The sequence below is a fragment of the Phocoena sinus genome, chromosome 15 (genome assembly GCF_008692025.1).
Source record: "Phocoena sinus isolate mPhoSin1 chromosome 15, mPhoSin1.pri, whole genome shotgun sequence".
In the NCBI taxonomy this organism is placed as follows: domain Eukaryota; kingdom Metazoa; phylum Chordata; class Mammalia; order Artiodactyla; family Phocoenidae; genus Phocoena; species Phocoena sinus.
The window spans coordinates 22,586,295-22,604,622 of record NC_045777.1 but is presented as its reverse complement, the minus strand read 5'-3'; the positions used below and the strand labels follow the sequence as shown (position 1 = coordinate 22,604,622).

The 18,328-nt window shown below is 39.7% G+C and overlaps 1 protein-coding gene across 7 annotated transcripts in view; it reads right to left on the bottom strand.

The window, feature by feature from the left end:
• The window catches only part of SAMHD1 (SAM and HD domain containing deoxynucleoside triphosphate triphosphohydrolase 1), a 76,790-nt gene that overhangs the window by 18,505 nt on the left and 39,957 nt on the right, over positions 1 to 18,328 (bottom strand). For all 7 annotated transcript variants that reach the window (XR_004345958.1, XR_004345959.1, XM_032606764.1 and 4 more), the window contains one exon: positions 650 to 789. Coding sequence is in view for 5 of the 7 variants with exons in the window: in XM_032606764.1 (XP_032462655.1) it covers positions 650 to 789 (140 nt within the window). In the remaining 2 variants the exon portion in view is untranslated. The remainder of the gene's footprint in view (positions 1 to 649; positions 790 to 18,328) is intronic.

The following is an 18,328-nucleotide window of genomic DNA, read 5'->3' as shown; positions in this document are numbered from 1 at the left end:
CCTAACAAATATATGGCTTCTGCCTATGCCATCTTTTAATCAAATCACAATAGTGCGATTTTCATAACAGCATTTCACATTGAAAAAAATGTGGCATTAACGTATTAGTAAAACAAGAAGTAAAGTGTGACCCAAGGAGGGGTGTGGTTATCAGTGTGGCTTTTGTTATGGGCTTTCTGGCAAAGAGAAAACCCTTCAACAAGCAGGAGAGATACTGATAACTGAACTAAAGAAGGCAAGCAAGCACCATCTGCGAGAACCTGATAATCTGCGAATGAAGTAGTTAAAGCAGGTCCTTAGAGTGTCAAAGAAGCTCATGCAGATACCTCATTTTGAGGCCCTTTTTACTTACATTCATTTTCTTGCCTTTGGGTCTAGACAAAATTTGAGGCTCCCCTCTCACTTCTGACATGAGAGAGTAAAGGTTTTGGAGTAAATGAGACTTGGCTTTGAATCCTGGCTCACTAACTGTGCTTCCATAGGCAAATTATTTAATCTCTCCCAAGCCTCAGTTTCTTCATCTGCAGGGCAGGGCTCAGAAGACTGATGTGAAGATTAAGTGAGAACGTGTAAAGGGCTTAGAATACAGTCATGGTATTGTGATGGGCTAATGGTTTCCTCTTGGGGGTCAGAGGACCTTTCAACTTACCTTTTTAATCCTTATTTGTCCTATAGGCTGAGTCTCACCCACAAACTTGTATAGATTACGGCATTCAATTTTCTTTAAAATCGCTCGTGCAGCATCCAATTTGGGATCAGCAGAGTATAAAATCTCCAGAAAAATGTTATCTGCCAATTTGATGAAATTTCAGTTACATTAAAATGAAAAAACAAGATTTTAAAAGACTCATACATTGCTGTATGACTCATACATCGTCTGAAATGATTTCAAGCAGTTTACAAACGTAGGTACACTATAACAATGTGAAAAAAAATGTTTAAGCCTGAAGTGAAAAAACCTTTGTAAAAGTGTTGCAGTCAATGTCTCAGATTTGCTTCAAGGTAATCTAATGAGTGGGAAAGGGGAGAGATGAGACAAGACTGCACTGGAGTTGATGACTTGAGACTGGGTTTTAAGTACAAAGGGGTGTATTAATTTATTGTTATGTTGGCTTTTAAAAAATATTTATTTATTTATTTTTATTTATTTGGCTGCGTCAGGTCTTAGTTGCAGCATGCGGGATCTAGTTCCCTGACCAGGGATGGAACCCAGGCCTCCGGCATTGGGAGCTCAGAGTCTTAACCACTGAACCACCAGGGAAGTCCCTATGTTATGTTTTTTTAAAGAGAATGATACTTAAGGATTACAAAATTATGTCTGAGATCTGCTTCAAAATGGCCCAGGGTCTGATGGGGTGAAGGGCTGAAGCAAAATTGTCATGCGTTGATAATTGCTGCAGCTAAGTGATGAGGCTAAGTGATGTAAATTTCCTTAATAATAAGTTTTTAAGGGAATTCCCTGGCAGTCCTGTGGTTAGGACTCTGTGCTTTCACAGCCAGGGCCTAGGTTTGACCCCTGGTCGGGGAACTAAGATCCCGCAAGCCTCGCAGTATGGCCACAAAAAAGAAATAAAAAAAGTTTTTAAAAGTTTCATTCCATGATGATAGAAGGTAGTTTATTTTCCTTCTTTCTTTTTCTTCCAACTTTTTATTTTGGAAATTTCAAAATAAAATACCTTTCACTGAAATTTATCCACTGTTAACATTTTCCCACATATGCAAACACTCTCTCCGTGTGTATGCACATAAATTTTTGAGGAAACATTTGAAAATTACAGACATCAATAACTTTCACTCCTAAATACTTCAGCGTGTACCTCCCAAGAACAAGAACGTCCCCCAACATAACCACAATCATGCCAAGAAATTTAATACTGATATAAAAATATCTGACATACAATCTATATCTGAATTTGCTTAATTGTTCCAATAATGCAATTTACGAATTTTTGTTGCTGTTTAGAGAAACCAATCAAGTATTATGGATGACATTAGTTATTGTGTTTTATAGTCTCCTCCCATCTAGAACTAGGATAATTTCCCTGACTTCTTTCACAATGTTGACATTTTAGAAAAGTTCAGGCAGTCATTAAGTAAAATGTCCCAGACTTTGAACTTGTTCGACTGCTTCTTCACCATTAGAGTCAAGGAAAGCACTGTTGTCGAGAACACTGTATAAGTGTTACAACATCTAAGAACACTATATAAGAGCTTGGCTCAGTGCATCACATCACAAGTCACATAATGAGCTTTGTTATATTTACGGGTTAAGTTCCAACAGGTGGTTAAAGCAATAACCACCACCTCGCCCCGAATTTCTCTGTTATAAATGTATCTTTCCCTTTGTAATTAACAATCTGCAGGGTAATATTTTGAGAGAGTCTGACTATCCCAATAAGTTGTCAACCAATGGTTTAGCATTCATCGATAATCGTTCATTGAATCAATCACCGCATTTTACAAAGTGAGTTTTATTAAAATGCCTTTTCTTGGCAAAATAAAATATTAGTAGTCTATGTCATTCACGTCACCCACAAATATATGTACCAATCCATGGTTAACACATTCCTCACCCTCTCAGTGATGCTGTCTACAAACCCATCTCTCCATCTTTAGTTTTCATTATTCCTTTACACATTATACGCACAGTTTGAAAAACAGAACAATTTTATTTTAACATAAACAAGACCAGGGGTGGGATGAACTGGGAGATTGGGATTGACATATATACACTAATACGTATAAAACAGATAACTAATGAGAACCTGCAGTACAGCACAGGGAATTCCACTTAGCTGTACAGTAGAAACTAACAACATTGTAAAACAACTCTACCCCAATAAAAAACAATAGCAACAACAACAAAAAACAAGACCACGCTTTTCTTATCCATGCTTTTATCTACCCTATTCCCAGGTGAATTAAAGAAATGCTTTCCCCCATGACAGAATCTCACTTCCTGAAGGCCCGTCTAATCCCAGAGGTTCATCTCAAAAGGCACCTGATTGTGAAACCTTCCCTAATTCTTCCAAACCAGAGATGTAATTCCTCTTTGAACCCCATGGAACTCAACTGATACTCTTCTTATGCCTTTCATCTTATTCTACCAGGTACAGGTTTTGGGGTGGACTTATATTTTCATTTCTGTTGGCTAAATGGGTAAAAGAAGGATTACTGGATCACAGGATACATATATATGTTTAAAAGAAAATGCTCAACTTTTCCCAAGTGGCTGTACCACCCGCATTCCCACCAGCCATGTACAAGAGTTCTATTTGTTCTATGTACATGTTTTCAGAAGTCATGTACAAAGGTGAACTGCTTGTCTATTAAATTTAATGACTAAAATATCACTAAAATAGTGTAAACAACATTCAACTTGGGATCAGAAGACTTGGTTTGAGTTCAGCTTTGCCATTTTTTAGGATAAGTTGCTTTCCCTCATTTGGCCTGTTTCCTCATTTGAGGGGTTTTAAGCAGATGATCTCAAAGGTTCTTTTGAATTTAACATTCTAAGACCTCAATTTAATTAAGGGATTTGGGGGTAGGGTCTTGCAGGGGAAGGGAGGGAAGGGGTAAGGTCCACCTATTGCTTAGGAATACTGAGGGATAAAGACCAAGGTTTAGCATTGGTATTTGCTAAATGTATTAGCATTTAGAAAATGGTTACTTAAGACAGTGGTCATAACAGTTGCAATGCTTAACATAGCTACATCCAGATAAGCTGAAACATCCATTAGAAATAGGAATTTAGGAAGCAGTGAGAACAGATAAAGAAACAGCATATTCATATGATAGACTACAACTCAGCAATAAAAAGGAATGAACTACTGGTACGTGCAATCTGGATAAATCTGAAATACATAATGCTGAGTGAAAGAAGCCTTACACAAAAGAATACATATGGTATGATTCCATTGATATAAAAGTCTAGCACAGGCAAATAGGTTGCTTCTCGGGGTGAGGTAGGGACAGGAATTGACTGGGACAGGGCATGAGGGAATTTTCTGAGGAGAAGATACGGTTCTGTGTCCTGCATTTGTTTAGCAAATGTTACACTTACCATTTTTACATTTATACAAATTGCATGTAACTTTTACATCAAAAGAAAAAAATCTATAAACAATTAGTGAACTTTAGTTAATCCACATGCTGAAGGAGTTAGGGTAAAGTATACTGACGTCTGAAATTTACTTTAAAATGCATCAAACCTTAGATAGATTAATAAATGGGTAGAGGGATGGTAGGTAATAAATATGTGATAAAGCAAGTCCAGTAAATGCTAGAATTTAGGTGGTGAGTATACAGGTTTTAACTGTAAAATTCTTTCAACATTGCTGTATATTTTCAACACTTACCCCCCAAATGTGAAAAAACATTCTAAAAAATTTGAAAATTAGAAGTGAAGATTTGGGACTGCCCTGGTGGCACAGTGGATAAGACTCCGAGCTCCCAGTGAAGGGGTCCCGGGTTCGATCCCTCGTCAGGGAACAAGATCCCACATGCAGGCCACAAATAAGAAGCCTGCCTGTCACAACTAAGGAGCTGGTGCAATCAAATAAATAAATAAAAGCAAATTGATTTAAAAAAAGAAGTGGAGATTTTTAAAGTAAAGATAAGGTGAGTTGCTTTTGGAAATGCAGCAAAAGTAAGGAAGGCTCTCACGTGGTCCTATTCCTTCAAGGTCATGTAGTTAAGGACAATAAGGATTATATGACTGCTCAGAATAATATGCAAGAAAAGTACAATGATCCCTGTCTGAAATGATGAAAGCTGGAAAGGCTATATGCTTGTTCTCCCATACTCTGGCAGATAAAGCACAAAAATGTAACCTAATTTCTTGTCTGGGATTTTTGACATTGTTACAACATCCAAGTATGTGATCAGTGAACTCATCTTACCGAATGGGGTAAAAACCAGTTTGGGTGTTCTAGAACTTTCATAGTGAGCAAGAGCTATGTATTGTCATGAGCACTTAAGACCTCATTAAAATGTATGATATTTTAATGGTTTGTCAGTTAACCCCAAAGTGTATAAAATGCAGAATTCATTTCTTTTCACCAAAAGATAATTTAAATGTAATATAATGTTACAGGATGAATGGCTGGGACTGGTCTCTGAGGAAAACTGAAGATGATTTTTTAAAACACAGCATCACTTGCTTCATTATGAGCAAAAGTTAAAAATAAATATCCAGGGAGGCACCTTCAAGATGGCAGAGGAATAAGATGTGGAGATCACCTTCCTCCCCACATATACGTCAAAACTACATCTACATGTGGAACAACTCCTACAGAACACCTACTGAACGCTGGCAGAAGACCTCAGATTTCCCCAAAGGCAAGAAACTCCCCACATACCTGGCTGTTTGGCTGACACGCTCTGGTGCTCTGGCTGGGTGTCAGGCCTGAGCCTCTGAGGTGGGAGAGCCAAGTTCAGGACACTGGTCCAGCAGAGACCTCCTGGCCCCATGTAATATCAAACGGCGAAATGTCTCCCAGAGATCTCCACCTCAACGCTAAGACCCAGCTCCACCCAAAGACCAGCAAGCTACAGTGATGGACACCCTATGCTAAACAACTGCAAGACAGGAACACAATCCCACCCATTAGCAGAAAGCCTGCCTAAAATCATAATAAGGTCACAGACACCCTAAAACACACCATCAGATGCAGTCCTGCCCACCAGAAAGACAAGATCCAGCCTCATCCACCAGAACACCGGCACCAGTCCACTCCACCAGGAAGCCTACACAACCCACTGAACCAACCTTACCCACTGGAAGGAGACACCAAAAACAACAGAAACTACGAACCTGCAGCCTGTGAAAACGAGACCCCAAACACAGTAAGATAAGCAAAATGAGAAGACAGAGAAACACACAGCAGATGAAGGAGCAAGGTAAAAACCCACCAGACCAAATAAATGAAGAGGAAATAGGCAGTCTACCTGAAAAAGAATGCAGAGTAATGATAGTACAGATGATCTAAAATCTTGGAAATAGAATGGAGAAAATACAAGAAACGTTTAACAAGGACCTAAAAGAACTAAAGAGCAAACAAACAATGATGAACAACACAATAAATGAAATAAAAAATTCTCTAGAAGGAATCAATACCAGAATAACTGAGGCAGAAGAACGGAAAAGTGACCTGGAAGATAAAATAGTGGAAATAACTACCACAGAGCACAATAAATAAAAAAGAATGAAAAGAATTAAGGACAGTCTCAGAGACCTCTGGGACAACATTAAACGCACCAACGTTCAAATTATAGGGGCTCCCAGAAGAAGAAGAGAAACAGAAAGGGACTGAGAAAATATTTGAAGAGATTATAGTTGAAAACTTCCCTAATATGGGTAAGTTAATAGTCAATCAAGTCCAGGAAGTGCAGAGAGTCCCATATAGGATAAATCCAAGGAGAAACATGCCAAAACACATATTAATCAAATGATCAAAAATTAAATACAAAGAAAAAATATTAAAAGCAGCAAGGGAAAAGCAACAAATAACATACAAGGGAATCCCCATAAGGTTAACAGCTGATCTTTCAGCAGAAACTCCGCAAGCCAGAAGGGAGGCAGGACATATTTAAAGTGATGAAAGGGAAAAACCTACAACCAAGATTACTGTACCCAGCAAGGTTCTCATTCAGATTCGACGGAGAAATTAAAACCTTTACAGACAAGCAAGAGCTAAGAGAATTCAGTACCACCAAACCAGCTTTACAACAAATGCTAAAGGAACTTCCCTAGGCAGGAAACACAAGAGAAGGAAAACACCTACAATAACAAACACAAGACAATTAAGAAAATGGTCATAGGAACATACATATCAATAGCTACCTTAAATGTAAATGGATTAAATGCTCCAACCAAAAGACACAGACTGGCTGAATGGATACAAAAACATGACCCGTATATATGTTGTCTACAAGAGACCCACTTCAGACCTAGGGACACATACAGACTGAAAGTGAGGGGATGGCAAAAGATATTCCATGCAAATGGAAATCAAAAGAAAGCTGGAGTAGCAATTCTCATATCAGATAAAATAAAGAATGTTACAAGAGACAAGGAAGGACACTACATAATGATCAAGGGATCAATCCAAGTAGAAGATATAACAATTGTAAATATTTATGCACCCAACACACGAGCACCTCTATACATAAGGCAAATGCTAACAGCCATAAAAGGGGAAATCAACAGCAACACAATAATAGTAGGGGACTTTAACACCCCACTTTAACCAATGGACAGATCATCCAAAATGAAAATAAATAAGGAAACACAAGATTTAAATGATACATTAAAAAAGATGGACTTAATTGATATTTATAGGACATCCCATTCCAAAACAACAGAATACACTTTCCTCTCAAGTGCTCATGGAACATTCTCCAGGATAGATCATATCTTGGGTCACAAATCAAGCCTTGCTAAATTTAAGAAAACTGAAATCGTATCAAGTATCTTTTCTGACTACAATGCCATGAGACTAGATTATCACTTACAGGAAAAAATCTGTAAAAAATACAAACATATGGAGGCTAAACAATATACTGCTAAATAACCAAGAGATCACTGAAGAAATCAAAGAGGTAATCAAAAAATACCTAGAAACAAATGTCAATGAAAACATGATGACCCAAAACCTATGGGATGCAGCAAAAGCAGTTCTAAGAGGAAAGTTTATAGCAATACAATCCTACCTCAAGAAACAAGAAACATCTCAAATAAACAAGCTAATTTTACACCTAAAGCAAATATAGAAAGAAGAACAAAAAACCCCAAAGTTAGCAGAAGGAAAGAAATCATAAAGATCAGATCAGAAATAAATGAAAAAGAAATGAAGGAAATGATAGCAAAGATCAATAAAAGTAAAAGCTAGTTCTTTGAGAGGATAAACAAAATTGATAGCCATTAGCCAGACTTACCAAGAAAAAAAGGAAGAAGACTCAAATCAAGAGAATTAGAAATGAAAAAGGAGAAGTAACAACTGACACTGCAGAAACACAAAGGATCATGAGAGATTATTACAAGCAACTATACGCCAATAAAACGGACAACCCGGAAGAAATGGACAAACTCTTAGAAAAGCGCAACCTTCTGAGACTGAACCAGGAAGAAACAGAATATATAAGCACACCAATCACAAACACTGGAATTGAAACTGTGATTAAAAATCTCCCAACAAACAAAAGCCCAGGTCCAGATGGCTTCACAGGCAAATTCTATCAAACATTTAGAGAAGAGCTAACACCTATCCTTCTCAAACTCTTCCAAAATATAGCAGAGGGAGGAACACTCCCAAACGCATTCTATAAGTCCACTGTCACCCTGATACCAAAACCAGACAAAGATGTCACAAAAAAAGAAAACTACAGGCCAATATCACTGATGAACATAGATGCAAAAATTCTCAACAAAATACTAGCAAACAGAATCCAACAGCACGTTAAAAGGATCGTACACCATGATCAAGTGGGGTTTATCCCAGGAATGCAAGGATTCTTCAACATACGCAAATCAATCAGTGTGATAAACCATAATAACAAATTGAGGGAGAAAAACCATATGATCATCTCAATAGATGCAGAAAAAGCTTTTGACAAAATTCAACACTTATGATAAAAACCCTCAAGAAAGTAGGCATAAAGCAAACTTACCTCAACATAATAAAGGTCATGTATGACAAACCCACAGCCAACATCGTTCTCAATGGTGAAAACATGAAACCATTTCCACTAAGATCAGGACCAAGACAAGGTTGCCCACTCTTACCACTATTATTCAACATAGTATTGGAAGTTTTAGGCACAGCAATCAGAGAAGAAAAAGAAATAAAAGGAATCCAAATTGGAAAAGAAGAACTAAAAGTGTCACTGTTTGCAGATGACATGATACTATACATAGAGAATCCTAAAGATGCTACCAGAAAACTACTAGAGCTAATCAATGAATTTGGTAAAGTAGCAGGATACAAAATTAATGCACAGAATTCTCTTGCATTCCTATACACTAATGATGAAAAATCTGAAAGAGAAATTAAGGAAACACTCCCATTTACCACTGCAACAAAAAGAATAAAATACCTAGGAATAAACCTACCTAAGGAGACAAAAGACCTGTATGCAGAAAACTATAAGACACTGAGGAAAGAAATTAAAGATGATACCAACTGATGGAGAGATATATCATGTTCTTGGATTGGAAGAATCAATATTGTGAAAATGACTATACTACCCAAAGCAGTCTACAGATTCAATGCAATCCCTATCAAGCTACCAATGGCATTTTTCACAGAACTAGAACAAAAAATTTTACAATTCATATGGAAACACAAAAGACCACGAATAGCCAAAGCAATCTTGAGAAAGAAAAACGGAGCTGGAGGAATCAGGCTCCCTGACTTCAGACTATACTACAAAGCTACAGTAATCAAGACAGTATGGTACTGGCACAAAATCAGAAATATAGATCAACGGAACAGGATAGAAAGCCCAGAGATAAACCCACACACATATGGTCACCTTATCTTTGATAAAGGAGGCAAGAACATATAATGGAGAAAAGACAGCCGCTTCAATAAGTGGTGCTGAGAAAACTGGACAGCTACATGTAAAAGAATGAAATTAGAACACTCCCTAACACCATACACAAAAATAAACTCAAAATGGATTAAAGACCTAAATGTAAGGCCAGACACTATAAAACTCTTAGAGGAAAACATAGGCAGAACACTCCATGATATAAATCACAGCAAGATCCTTTCTGACCCACCTCCCAGAGTAATGGTAATAAAAACAAAAATAAACAAACGGGGACCTAATGAAGCTTAAAAGCTTTTGCATAGCAAAGGAAACTATAAACAAGACGAAAAGACAACCCTCAGAATGGGAGAAGATATTTGCAAACAAATCAATGGACAAAGGATTAATCTCCAAAACATATAAATAGCTCATGCAGCTCAATGTTAAAAAAAGAGGGGACCTTGAAGATGGCGGAAGAGTAAGACGCGGAGATCGCCTTCCTCCCCACGGATACACCAGAAATACATCCACACGTGGAACAACTCCTACAGAACTCCTACTGAAGGCTGGCAGAAGACCTCAGACCTCCCAAAAGGCAAGAAACTCCCCACGTAACTGGGTAGGGCAAAAGAAAAAACAGAGACAAAAGAATAAGGACGGCACCTGCACCAGTGGGAGGGAGCTGTGAAGGAGGAAAAGTTTCCACACACTAGGAAGCCCCTCCGCGGGCGGAGACTGCGGGAGGCGGAGGGGGGAGTTTCGGGACCGCGGAGTAGTGCACAGCGACGGGTGCGGAGGGCAAAGCGGGGAGATTCCTGCACAGACGATCGGTGCTGACCGGCACTCACCAGCCCGAGTGGCTTGTCTGCTCACCCGCCGGGGCGGGCGGGGCTGCGAGCTGAGGATTGGGTTTTGGTTTTGGACGGAGCTCAGGGAGAGGACTGGGGTTGGCGGCTTGAACATAGCCTGAAGGGGTTAGTGCACCACGACTAGCCGGGAGGGAGTTCGGGGAAAAGCCTGCACCTGCCGAAGAGGCAAGAGACTTTTTCTTCCCTCTTTGTTTCCTGGTGCGCGAGGAGAGGGGTTTAAGAGCGCTGCTTAAAGGATCTCCGGAGAAGGGCGCGAGCCGCGGCTAAAAGCGCGAACCCCAGAGACGGGCGCGAGCCGCGGCTGAGGGCGCGAGCCCCCGAGACGGGCGCGAGCCGCGGCTGAAAGCGCAAACCCCAGAGACGGGCGCGAGCCGCGGCTAAAACCGCGGACCCCAGAGACGGGCGGGAGACGCTAAGGCTGCTGCTGCCGCCACCAAGGGCCTGTGTGCGAGCACAGGTCACTCTCCACACCCCTCTTCCGCGGAGCCTGTGCAGCCCGCCACTGCCAGGTTCCCGGGATCCAGGGACAACTTCCCCGGGAGTACGCACGGCGGGTCTCAGGCTGGTGCAACATCACGCCGGCCTCTGCCGCAACGTCACGCTGCCTCTGCAGCCGCAGGCCCGCCCTGCACGTAGTGCCCCTCCTACCCCCATCCCCCAACCCCCGGCCTGAGTGAGCCGGAGGCCCCGAATCAGCGGCTCCTTTAACCCCGTCCTGTCTGAGCGAAAAAACAGACGCCCTCCAGCGACCTACACGCAGAGGCAGGGCCAAATCCAAAGCTGAGCTCCTGTGAGCTGTGAGAACAAAGAAGAGAAAGGGAAATCTCTCCCAGCAGCCACAGAAGCAGCGGATTAAAGCTCCACAATCAACTTGATATACCCTGCATCTGTGGAATACCTGAATAGACAAGGAATGATCCCAAATTGAAGAGGTGGAATTTAGGAGCGAGATCTATGATTTTTTTCCCTTTTCCTCTTTTTGTGAATGTGTACGTGTATGCTTCTGTGTGAGATCCTGTCTGTATACTCTTGCTTCCACCATTTGTCCAAGGGCTCTATCCGTCCATGACTTTTTTTTAAAAATTCTTTTTCTTAATAATTAAGTTTAATTGTGATAACTTTATTATACTTTACCTTCGTTCTTTCTTTCTTTCCTTCCTTCCTTCCCTCCTTTAGACAACGAATCACCCCAAATTGAGGAGGTGGTCTCAGGGAGCAGGATTTATGATTTTTCCCCCTTTACCTCTTTTTGTGAAGGTGTATGTGTATGCTTCTGTGTAAGATTTTCTCTGTATAGCTTTGCTTCCAACATTTGTCCTAAGGTTCTATCCGTCCCTTTTTTTTTTTTTTTCTAAATATTTTTTAATTCAATAACTATATTATACTTTATTTTATTTTTACTGTATCATCTTTCTTTCTGTCTTTTTTCCTTCTTTCCCTCCTTCCTTCCTTCCTCCCTCCCTCCCTCCCTCCTTTCTTTCCTTCTTTGCTTCTTTCTTCCTTCCTTCCTTTCCTCCTTTCCTTCTTTCTTTACTCATACTTCTACTAATTCTCCCTACTTTTTCTCCCTTTTATTCTGAGCTGTGTGGGTGAAAGGCTCTTGGTGCTCCAGCCAGGAGTCAGGGCTCTGCCTCTGAGGTAGGAGAGCCAACTTCAGGACACTGGTCAACAAGAGACCTCCCAGCTCCACATAATATTAAACGGTGGAAATATCCCAGAGACCTCCATCTTAACACCAGCACCCAGCTTCACTCAACGACCAGCAAGCCACAGTGCTGGACAACCTATGCCAAACAACTAGCAAAACAGGAACACAACCCCACCCATTAGCAGAGAGGCTGCCTAAAATCATAATAAGGCCACAGACACCCCAAAACACACCACCAGACGTGAACCTGCCCACTAGAGAGACAAGATCCAGCCTCATCCAGCACAACACAGGCACTAGTCCCCTCCACCAGGAAGCCTACACAACCCACTGAAACAACCTTAGCCACTGGAGACAGACATCAAAAACAACGGGAACTACGAAAGTGCAGCCTGCAAAAAGGAGACCCCAAACACAGTAAGATAAGCAAAATGAGAAGACAGAAAAACACACAGCAGATGAAGGAGCGAGATAAAAACCCACCAGACCTAACAAATGAAGAGGAAATAGGCAATCTACCTGAAAAAGAATTCAGAATAATGATAGTAAGGATGATTCGAAATCTTGGAAGTAGAATGGACAAAATGCAAGAAACAGTTAACAAGGACCTACAAGAACTAAAGATGAAACAAGCAACGATGAACAATGCAATAAATGAAATTAAAATCACTCTAGATAGGATCAATAGCAGAATAACTGAGGCAGAAGAACGGATAAGTGACCTGGAAGATAAAGTAGTGGAAATAACTACTGCAGAGCAGAATAAAGAAAAAAGAATGAAAAGAACTGAGGACAGTCTCAGAGACCTCTGGGACAACATGAAACGCACCAACATTCGAATTATAGGGGTTCCAGAAGAAGAAGAAAGAAAGAAAGGGACTGAGAAAATATTTGAAGAGATTATAGTTGAAAACTTCCCTAATATGGGAAAGGAAATAGTTAATCAAGTCCAGGAAGCACAGAGGGTCCCATACAGGATAAATACAAGGAGAAACACGCCAAGACACATATTAATCAAACTGTCAAAAATTAAATACAAAGAAAGCATATTAAAAGCAGCAAGGGAAAAACAACAAATAACACACAAGGGAATCCCCATAAGGTTAACAGCTGATCTCTCAGCAGAAACCCTACAAGCCAGAAGGGAGTGGCAGGACATACTGAAAGTGATGAAGGAGAATAGCCTGCAACCAAGACTACTCTACCCAGCAAGGATCTCATTCACATTTGATGGAGAAATTAAAACCTTTACAGACAAGCAAAAGCTGAGAGAGTTCAGCACCACCAAACCAGCTTTACAACAAATGCTAAAGGAACTTCTCTAGACACGAAACACAAGAGAAGGAAATGACCTATAGTAGCGAACCCAAAACAATATATAAAATGGAAATAGGAACATACATATCGATAATTACCTTAAATGTAAATGGACTAAATGCTCCCACCAAAAGACACAGATTGGCTGAATGGATACAAAAACAAGACCCTTATATATGCTGTCTACAAGAGACCCACTTCAGAACTAGAGACCCATACAGACTGAAAGTAAGGGGATGGAAAAAGATATTCCATGCAAATGGAAACCAAAAGAAAGCTGGAGTAGCAATTCTCATATCAGACAAAATAGACTTTAAAATAAGGACTATTAAAAGGGACAAAGAAGGACACTACATAATGATCAAGGGATCGATCCAAGAAGAAGATATAACAATTGTAAATATTTATGCACTCAACATAGGAGCACCTCAATACATAAGGCAAATACTAACAACCATAAAAGGGGAGATCAACAGTAACACATTCATAGTAGGGGACTTTAACACCCCACTTTCACCCATGGACAGATCATCCAAAATGAAAATAAATAAGGAAACACAAGCTTTAAATGATACATTAAACAAGATGGACTTAATTGATATTTATAGGACACTCCATCCAAAAACAACAGAATACACATTTTTCTCAAGTGCTCATGGAACATTCTCCAGGATAGATCATATCTTGGGTCACAAATCAAGCCTTGGTAAATTTAAGAAAACTGAAATCGTATCAAGTATCTTTTCCGACCACAACGCCATGAGACTAGATATCAATTACAGGAAAAGATCTTTAAAAAATACAAACACATGGAGGCTAAACAATACACTACTTAATAATGAAGTGATCACTGAAGAAATCAAAGGGGAAATCAAAAAATACCTAGAAACAAATGACAATGGAGACACAACGACCCAAAACCTATGGGATGCAGCAAAAGCAGTTCTAAGGGGGAAGTTTATAGCAATACAAGCCCACCTTAAGAAGCAGGAAACATCTCGAATAAACAACCTAACCTTGCACCTCAAGCAATTAGAGAAAGAAGAACAAAAAAACCCCAAAGCTAGCAGAAGGAAAGAAATCATAAAAATCAGATCAGAAATAAATGAAAAAGAAATGAAGGAAACAATAGCAAAGATCAATAAAACTAAAAGCTGGTTCTTTGAGAAGATAAACAAAATAGATAAACCACTAGCCAGACTCATCAAGAAAAAAAGGGAGAAGACTCAAATCAATAGAATTAGAAATGAAAAAGGAGAAGTAACAACTGACACTGCAGAAATAAAAAAAATCATGAGAGATTACTACAAGCAACTCTATGCCAATAAAATGGACAATCTGGAAGAAATGGACAAATTCTTAGAAATGCACAACCTGCCAAGACTGAATCAGGAAGAAATAGAAAATATGAACAGACCAATCACAAGCACTGAAATTGAAACTGTGATTAAAAACCTTCCAACAAACAAAAGCCCAGGACCAGATGGCTTCACAGGTGAATTCTATCAAACGTTTAGAGAAGAGCTAACACCTATCCTTCTCAAACTCTTCCAAAATATAGCAGAGGGAGGAACACTCCCAAATTCCTTCTACGAAGCCACCATCACCTTGATACCAAAACCAGACAAGGATGTCACAAAGAAAGAAAACTACAGGCCAATATCACTGATGAACATAGATGCAAAAATCCTCAACAAAATACTAGCAAACAGAATCCAACAGCACATTAAAAGGATCATACACCATTATCAAGTGGGGTTTATTCCAGGAATGCAAGGATTCTTCAATATACGCAAATCTATCAATGTGATAAACCATATTAACAAATTGAGGGAGAAAAACCATATGATCATCTCAATAGATGCAGAGAAAGCTTTCGACAAAATTCAACACCCATTTATGATAAAAACCCTCCAGAAAATAGGCATAGAGGGAACTTTCCTAAACATAATAAAAGCCATATATGACAAGCCCACAGCAAACATCATCCTCAATGGTGAAAAACTGAAAGCATTTCCACTAAGATCAGGAACAAGACAAGGTTGCCCACTCTCACCACTCTTATTCAACATAGTTTTGGAAGTTTTAGCCACAGCAATCAGAGAAGAAAAGGAAATAAAAGGAATCCACATTGGAAAAGAAGAAGTAAAGCTGTCACTGTTTGCAGATGACATGATACTATACATAGAGAATCCTAAAGATGCTACCAGAAAACTACTAGAGCTAATCAATGAATTTGGTAAAGTAGCAGGATACAAAATTAATGCACAGAAATCTCTGGCATTCCTATATACTAATGATGAAAAATCTGAAAGTGAAATCAAGAAAACACTCCCATTTACCATTGCAACAAAAAGAATAAAATATCTAGGAATAAACCTACCTAAGGATACGAAAGACCTGTATGCAGAAAATTATAAGACACTGATGAAAGAAATTAAAGATGATACAAATAGATGGAGAGATATACCATGTTCTTGGATGGGAAGAATCAACATTGTGAAAATGACTCTACTACCCAAAGCAATCTACAGATTCAATGCAATCCCTATCAAACTACCACTGGCATTTTTCACAGAACTAGAACAAAAAATTTCGCAATTTGTATGGAAACACAAAAGACCCCGAATAGCCAAAGCAATCTTGAGAACGAAAAAAGGAGCTGGAGGAATAAGGCTCCCTGACTTCAGACTATATTACAAAGCAACAGTAATCAAGACAGTATGGTGCTGGCACAAAAACAGAAAGATAGATCAGTGGAACAGGATAGAAAGCCCAGAGATAAACCCACGCACATATGGACACCTTATCTTTGATAAAGGAGGCAGGAATGTACAGTGGAGAAAGGACAGCCTCTTCAATAAATGGTGCTGGGAAAACTGGACAGGTACATGTAAAAGTATGAGATTAGATCACTCCCTAACACCATACACAAAAATAAGCTCAAAATGGATTAAAGACCTAAATGTAAGGCCAGAAACTATCAAACTCTTAGAAGAAAACATAGGAAGAACACTCTATGACATAAATCACAGCAAGATCCTTTCTGACCCACCTCCTAGAGTAATGGAAATAAAAACAAAAATAAACAAATGGGACCTAATGAAACTTCAAAGCTTTTGCACAGCAAAGGAAACCATAACCAAGACCAAAAGACAACCCTCAGAATGGGAGAAAACATTTGCAAATGAAGCAACTGACAAAGGATTAATCTCCAAAATTTACAAGCAGCTCATGCAGCTCAATAACAAAAGAACAAACAACCCCATCCAAAAATGGGCAGAAGACCTAAATAGACATTTCTCCAAATAAGATATACAGAATGCCAACAAACACATGAAAGAATGCTCAACATCATTAATCATTAGAGAAATGCAAATCAAAACTACAATGAGATATCATCTCACACCAGTCAGAATGGCCATCATCAAAAAATCTAGAAACAATAAATGCTGGAGAGGGTGTGGAGAAAAGGGGACACTCTTGCACTGCTGGTGGGAATGTGAATTGGTTCAGCCACTGTGGAGAACAGTATGGAGGTTCCTTAAAAAACTACAAATAGAATTACCATATGACCCAGCAATCCCACTACTTGGCATATACCCTGAGAAAACCAAAATTCAAAAAGAGTCATGTACCAAAATGTTCATTGCAGCTCTATTTACAATAGCCAGGACATGGAAACAACCTAAGCGCCCATCATCGGATGAATGGATAAAGAAGATGTGGCACATATACACAATGGAATATTACTCAGCCTTAAAAAGAAATGAAATTGAGCTATTTGTAATGAGATGGATAGACCTAGAGTCTGTCATACAGAGTGAAGTAAGTCAGAAAGAAAAAGACAAATACCGTATGCTAACACATATATATGGAATTTAAGGGAAAAAAATGTCATGAAGAACCTAGGGGTAAGATAGGAATAAAGACGCAGACCTACTGGAGAACGGACTTGAGGGTATGGGGAGGGGGAGGGGTGAGTTTTGACAGGGCGAGAGAGAGTCATGGACATATACACACTAACAAACGTAGTAAGGTAGATAGCTGGGGGGAAGCAGCCGCAAGGCACAGGGATATTAGCTCGGTGCTTTGTGACAGCCTGGAAGGGTGGGATGGGGAGAGTAGGAGGGAGGGAGACGCAAGAGGGAAGACATATGGGAACATATGTATAGCTGATTCACTTTGTTATAAAGCAGAAACTAACACACCATTGTAAAGCAATTATACCCCAATAAAGATGTTAAAAAAAAAAAAAAAAAACAAACAACCCAATCCAAAACTGGGCAGAAGACCTAAATAGACATTTCTCCAAAGAAGATATACAGATTGTCAACAAACACATGAAAGGACACTCAACATCACTAATCATTAGAGACATGTAAATCAAAACTACAATGAGGTATCACCTCACACCAGTCAGAATGGTCATCATCAAAAAATCTACGAACAATAAATGCTGGAGAGGGTGTGGAGAAAAGGGAACCCTCTTGCACTGTTGGTGGGAACGTAAATTGATACAGCCACTATGGAGAACAGCATGCAGGTTCATAAAAAACTAAAAATAGAACTACCATATGACCTAGCAATCCCACTACTGGGCATATACCCTGAGAAAATCATAATTCAAAAGAGTCATGTTGGCTTCCCTGGTGGCGCAGTGGTTGGGAGTCCGCCTGCCGATGCAAGGGACATGGGTTCGTGCCCTGGTCTGGGAAGACCCCACATGCCGCGGAGCGGCTGGGCCTGTGCGCCATGGCCACTGAGCCTGCGCGTCCGGAGCCTGTGCTCCGCAACAGGAGAGGTCACAACAGTGAGAGGCCCGCGTACCGCAAAAAAAAAAAAAAAAAAAAAAAAGTGTCATGTACCACAATGTTCACTGCAGTTCTATCTACAATAGCCAGGACATGGAAGCAAACTAAGTGTCCACTGACAGATGAATGGATAAAGAAGATATGGC